Source organism: Eurypyga helias, unplaced genomic scaffold (assembly GCF_000690775.1).
Source record: "Eurypyga helias isolate BGI_N326 unplaced genomic scaffold, ASM69077v1 scaffold28629, whole genome shotgun sequence".
Taxonomy (NCBI): Eukaryota; Metazoa; Chordata; class Aves; order Eurypygiformes; family Eurypygidae; genus Eurypyga; species Eurypyga helias.
The window spans coordinates 1,800-3,852 of NW_010273126.1; the positions used below are offsets into that span (position 1 = coordinate 1,800).

The 2,053-nt window shown below is 63.9% G+C and overlaps 1 protein-coding gene across 1 annotated transcript in view; it reads right to left on the reverse strand.

Annotated features, from left to right (window-relative positions):
• SLC12A9 (solute carrier family 12, member 9) overlaps positions 1-2,053 on the reverse strand; it is a gene marked incomplete at its 3' end in the record, with an annotated part of 4,145 nt that overhangs the window by 1,308 nt on the left and 784 nt on the right. Inside the window, 5 exon segments of the mRNA XM_010159373.1 lie at positions 561-685; positions 1,006-1,088; positions 1,316-1,473; positions 1,584-1,695; positions 1,773-1,901. Coding sequence (XP_010157675.1) covers positions 561-685; positions 1,006-1,088; positions 1,316-1,473; positions 1,584-1,695; positions 1,773-1,901 — 607 coding nt within the window.

The following is a 2,053-nucleotide window of genomic DNA, read 5'->3' on the forward strand; positions in this document are numbered from 1 at the left end:
CTTTACATTTTAGAATCAAAGCCCCGCAAATTTCAGCAGCCCTGCCAGGCCTGCCCCATGCCAGGGTACCCCCCGCACCCCATCCCAGGCTGAGGCAGCCTGCCACACACACTGCTCCTTCCTGGAAGATCTTTTCTCCTCCTCCTATCCAAGATCCCCCTCCCTTCCCCTTCCCCATTAGTTTAATTAGCACTAATGGAAAGTGGGCTCCATCACCGCTTGGCAAGCTGCCCGGGGGATGCCGAGCGGGCACAGGCTATAAATTACCTCCAGAAAGCCTAAGGGGAGGGGGCGGGTGGTACCCAGTGCTGCTGGATTTACCTGTACCCGCTCAGCAAAGCGATGCCAGGGTGTGGGGACTACACCAAGCCAGTGCCACGCTGGGAGCCGTCCTCTCCTCCCTCCCCAGGGATAAGGGCGTCCCTGTCCCACTCTTTGCCCAGGAGGGGGTGCTCAGCCTCTCTGCCCCATGGAGACACAGGGGTGGCAGGAGAACCACAGACAGGTGGGTGCCTGCCCAGTGTCCCGGCGCAGCCTCCCTCCCCTGTGCCAGCAGGTACCTGAAGTTGGGGGCCGATGCCCACTCCAGCGCCAGGCAGGCCAGGTTGACAGTGGCGTAAACCAGGAGGAAGAAGGTGGTCACAACCCCTGCGATGGTGTTGAGCTTCCCAGAGAAGAGCACCAGCTGCAGAGAGCAGGGAAGGGCACAGGGTGAAGGCAACCCCTGGGATGGCACGTGCCTGATCCAGCCCTGCTGAGCTCGGGGCATGCCACAGCGGCGTGCCCAGGAAGGGTACAGGCAGGAATCCCTGCCCCTTGCTGCGATTTATCCTTCATTTATGGGCTCAGGGAGGGAAGGGCACCACCGCAGCAGGACACCCAGCACAGGGGGCCTGGGGAGGGATCCCCCAGGGGCAGAGGAATGTGCCGGGCTCCGCAAAGCCCAGCCCAGGTGCCCACCTTCACCCAGTGAGGCTGGGAAAGGAGCATCGCCGGCAAACTCACCTGCACCACCAGCCAGGAGAGGATCACTGCCATCACTGGGTTCCCGCTGGCAGATGTCTTCTTGGCCAGTGCCAGCGCCCGGCCTGCAGGCAGAGAGCGGAGGGTGGGCTGGGGCACCCGGCAGGCACCAAGAGCCAGGGGTCCCGTCCCCACCTGGGGTGCTGGGGTGAGGGGAAAACACCAGGGTACCCAGGTGACCACACGCCAACCCACAAAGCATCACCCTACAGCAGAAAGGGGGTTCCCTGGTGCCAGGGCTGGTCCCCAGCTGGGACAACCTGCCAGGCAGGCTCGTGCTCCGGACACTTACCGAAGAGATCATCCCGGGCCAGGGCGTAGAGGATGCGGGATGCCCCGATGAGGTTGCTCATGGCTGCGGAGAGGGTGGCAGCGTAGATGCCCACGGTGACCAGGGGCGGGAAGATACTAATGTCGCGCAGGAAGCCGTAGTCTTTCTGCAGGAGGGTCCTGGGGAGGGAGAGGCACACGCTGGCACCCACGTCAGCTCAGGCAAGTGCGCTCTGGCACCGGGCACACCCCGGCACTGATGGCCGTGGGGAGGGGATGGGTGGCCGTACCTGTTGCAAGTGGCACACATGAGGAAAGCCAGCAGGTTGTAGACGAGGTAGGTGAAGAGCACGGCCGAGATGGTGCCCCGTGGGATGGAGTAGCTCGGGCGCTTCAGGTCCCCTGCGGGCAGGAGCAGGCAGCATTAGCGCCCGCAGGCACAGTGCCCTCCTTGGCTCCCACTCCCACTGCTGCCCAGCCCGGCACCCCCTGCCCATACCTAAAAAAAAATTTTGGGAGCATGATGCCGGTGCAGCCGTTGAACATCACCGCGAAGACGGAGCTGAAGCTCATCATCTGCCCGGTGGTGTAGTCCACCCCATACCCGCCTGCAGGACAAAGGCCGTGACGGGCTGCCCGGGGCGGCACAGCCCCACCATACCCTGCCCTCGATGTCCCCATACCCAAACCACGGGAGAAACCACCCCACGGCACGTGCTTTCTGCCACAGGCTCCCCTACCCTCCAGCGAGCCCCGGGCG